This window comes from Chiloscyllium plagiosum, chromosome 13 (assembly GCF_004010195.1).
Source record: "Chiloscyllium plagiosum isolate BGI_BamShark_2017 chromosome 13, ASM401019v2, whole genome shotgun sequence".
NCBI classification, from domain to species: Eukaryota; Metazoa; Chordata; class Chondrichthyes; order Orectolobiformes; family Hemiscylliidae; genus Chiloscyllium; species Chiloscyllium plagiosum.
Window position 1 is genome coordinate 71781561 of NC_057722.1, and position 3473 is coordinate 71785033.

The 3473-nt window shown below is 51.2% G+C and overlaps 1 protein-coding gene across 1 annotated transcript in view; it reads right to left on the reverse strand.

The window, feature by feature from the left end:
• The window catches only part of LOC122556183 (ras-related protein Rap-2b), a 3373-nt gene extending 1657 nt beyond the window's left edge, over nucleotides 1–1716 (reverse strand). The window contains exon 1 of the mRNA XM_043702701.1: nucleotides 692–1716. Coding sequence (XP_043558636.1) covers nucleotides 735–1286 — 552 coding nt within the window. The 5' untranslated portion in view covers nucleotides 1287–1716 and the 3' untranslated portion in view covers nucleotides 692–734. The remainder of the gene's footprint in view (nucleotides 1–691) is intronic.
• Between the last annotated feature and the right edge of the window lie 1757 nt (nucleotides 1717–3473).

Here is a 3473-nt window from a genome sequence, read left to right on the forward strand (position 1 = left end):
GTACAAGAGTCACACACAGAGGCACAGAGAGAAAGACACAGACACACAGAGATAGAGACATACACATGCAGACAGACAGAAATGGAGATACAGAGATACACAGGCACATACAGAGAGAAAAACATACAGAGACACACACACAGGCAAGTGCAGACAGAGAGCGAGACAGAGACTCACACAGGCATATACAGAGAGGGGCATTCAAACAGACACCCACAGGCACATAGAGGGAGAGAGAGACACACACAGTAAAGGAGACACACTCGCGGAGGCAGAATTAAACCCGAGCAGCAGTTGGTGCTCTCACTAACACATGCAGTTTTAACAGCTTTCCCCCCCATTTTAAGTGAAACAGCTTTCTTTCCGGGTGTACAGAGACAGACACACACACTGCTGGTTATAACTTGTCTCCCTAACAGTAGCATCACTACTGGGAGGGGAGGGGAGGGGAGGGGAGGGGGTGGTTCAATCTGTCTCCCCATCCCCCACATTTCCATCACATGAGCTTCATCTCTGGGCAATTTATTGGAGAAAAAAACATTTAAAGAAATGTTTCACACTTCCCTCTCCCTCTCTCACTTTTCTTAAAACAAAAACGAGAAAAAAAGGGGGGGGGAGTTAGTGAAGTGCACTCCCTCTCCCTCCAAAATGATTATTTTTAAACAAAAAAAAACAAGAATTCAAGCCTCACCTTTTTTTTAATAACGTGTAATATATATTTATATAGAAATCTATCACAGGACAACACAGGACGAGCAACAATGATCATCCCCATTGGGCTGAGCCACATAGTTCATCTGCCGGACGATCTCTGCAAACAGTTCGTCCACGGAGGTTTTATTTTTGGCCGAAGTCTCCATGAAAGGGCAGTTCCACTCATCGGCCAGAGCCTTGCCTTCGCCAAAGGAGACCTCCCGCTCCCCTTCCAGGTCCACCTTATTGCCCACCAGCAGCATGGGCACCCTCTCGTAGCGCTTCACCCGGATGATCTGGTCCCGCATGGGTCGGATGTCCTGGAAACTCTGCTGGTTGACCAGGCTGTAGACCAGGATGAAGCCTTGGCCGTTCTTGATGTACAGGTCTCGCATGGAGGCGAACTGCTCGGTGCCCGCCGTGTCCAGGATCTCCAGCACCGAGGGCGAGGAGTCCACCTCGATCTCCTTCCTGTAGAAGTCCTCGATGGTCGGGTCGTATTTCTCGATGAAGGAACCGGTGACAAACTGCACGGTCAGCGCTGACTTGCCCACCCCTCCGCTGCCCAGCACCACCACTTTGTATTCCCTCATGGTGCGCCCAGAGCCACTTTCTCCCCTCGGTTAGGGTCGGGTAGGGTGGAGGGGGTGTGGGGGCGCTGGGGTAGATCCCTGCAGAATTTACAATCAGAAATCGATCTGGGGAGGACGGGGGAGAGAGAAAGGGGCAAAAAGAAAAGGAACGAAGAGGACAAATGCAACCACTCAGAGGGAGAGAGAGAGAGAGAAAAAAAAATCTTCGGCTCCTTTCTTTTCCCTCTGGCTCCGCGACTCCTTATTTATTTCAAATCCAATTCCAATCCAAATCTAAGGGGACCCCGGCATTTATTCGCCAATGCAGCTGCCTTTCTCTGTCCTGGACTCAGTGCCTTCTCCCCCTCCTCCTCGGCCGTACGAGAGAGAACAGCCTGAACAATCTCTCCCACGCTCTTCCCTCCCATTGACACACAGACACAAGGCAGGGCTTTCGCAGGGCGTGTACACGTCGGAGGAGCTACACTCTTAAAAGGGGCGAGACCAGAAATTAAAATCTACCGGGTCCCACCATCACCACACGGATGGTTGGCGGAGGGGAGGCCAAGGGGGAATTGTTCCAGAGGGTGGTACGTGTATGGAATGAGCTGCCAGAGGATGTGGTACAATTGCAACATTTAAGAGGCATCTGGATGGGTATATGAATAGGAAGGGTTTGGAGGGAGGGTGCGGGCAGGTGGGACTAGATTGGGTTGGGATATCTGGTCAGCATGGACGGGTTGGACCGAGGGATCTGTTTCTGTGCCGTACATCTCTATGATTTTATGACAGTATAACTGTGATGGGGGCATCAACAAGTCTTTTTTTGAAAAAAATTGTGCATTCATGGAAATCAGACATTACTGGAAAGGCTCAGCAGCAGCTATAGAATTCCTACAGTGTGGAAACACGTTTTTCACACCAACTCTCTGAACAGCATCCCACCCAATCCCCAGAAGCCTTGTATTTCCCGTGGCTGAGTAGTTCATCAACTTCACCAACACCTTCCATCCTGACCTCAGGTTCACCTGGACCATCTCTGACACCTCCCTCCCCTTCCTGTGTCCGTCGACCTACTGAACATGGACATCTATCTCAAACCCACCAACTCCCATATCTACCTTGACTACACCTCCTCCCACACCTCACCCCTGTAAAAATGCTATCCTTACTCACAATTCCTCCGCCTCCCCCGTATCTGCTCCCAGGAGGAGCAATTCTACTCCAGGTGGCCTCTTATTTCAAGGACTGCAATTTCCCCTCCCACATGATCAACAATGCTCTCAATTGCAACTCGCCCACTTCCCGCACCTCCGTCCTCAAACTCATCCATCCCCAACTGCAACAAGGATGGAACACCCCTGGTCCTCACCTTCCACCCCACTAATCTCCAGATACAACACATTATCCTGTTCCATTTCCACCACCTACAATCAGACCCCCACCACCAAAAATATATTTCCCTCCCCATCCGTATCTACATTCTGTAGAAACCATTCCCTCTGCAACTCCCCACCAACCGCCCCACCACACCCGGTACCTTCCCTTGCCACCGCAAGATGTGTAAAACCTGCGATCCACCTCCCTCCTCACCTCTGTCCAAGGCCCTAAAGGATCATTTCAAATCCAGCAGAAATTTTTCTGTACATCGTCCCACATCATTTCCTGTATGCGTTGCTCTCGATGTGGCCTCCTCTACATCGGGGACACTGAGCGCGAACTCATGGAGCCATTCACGGAATATCTCTGGTACACACGCACCAAACAACCCCACTGGCCTGAGGCCAACCACTTCAACTCCCTCTCACACTTCCCCATGGACATGCAAATCCTGGCCTTCCTCCACCACCAAGTCAAAGCCACCCAACAATTGGAGGAAGAATGACTTATCTTCTGCCCTGGGACCCTCCAGCTACACGGCATCAATATCGACTTCACTAGTTTCCAAATCTCTCCCCCCCACCCCATCTCATCCCAGATCCAACTCAGCATTGCCCTCTTGACCTGTCCTAACTGTCCATCTTCCTTCCCACCTATCTGCTCCACCTTCCCCGTCGACCCATTACCATCACCTCCCACCTATATCCACCTATTGCCATAACACCTATCTTGCCCCTAGCCCCACTTCCCACCCCATTTATCTCTCAGCTCCCCGCCCCCCCCCCCCTACATTCCTCATGAAGGGCTTGTGCTGGAAACATCGGTTCT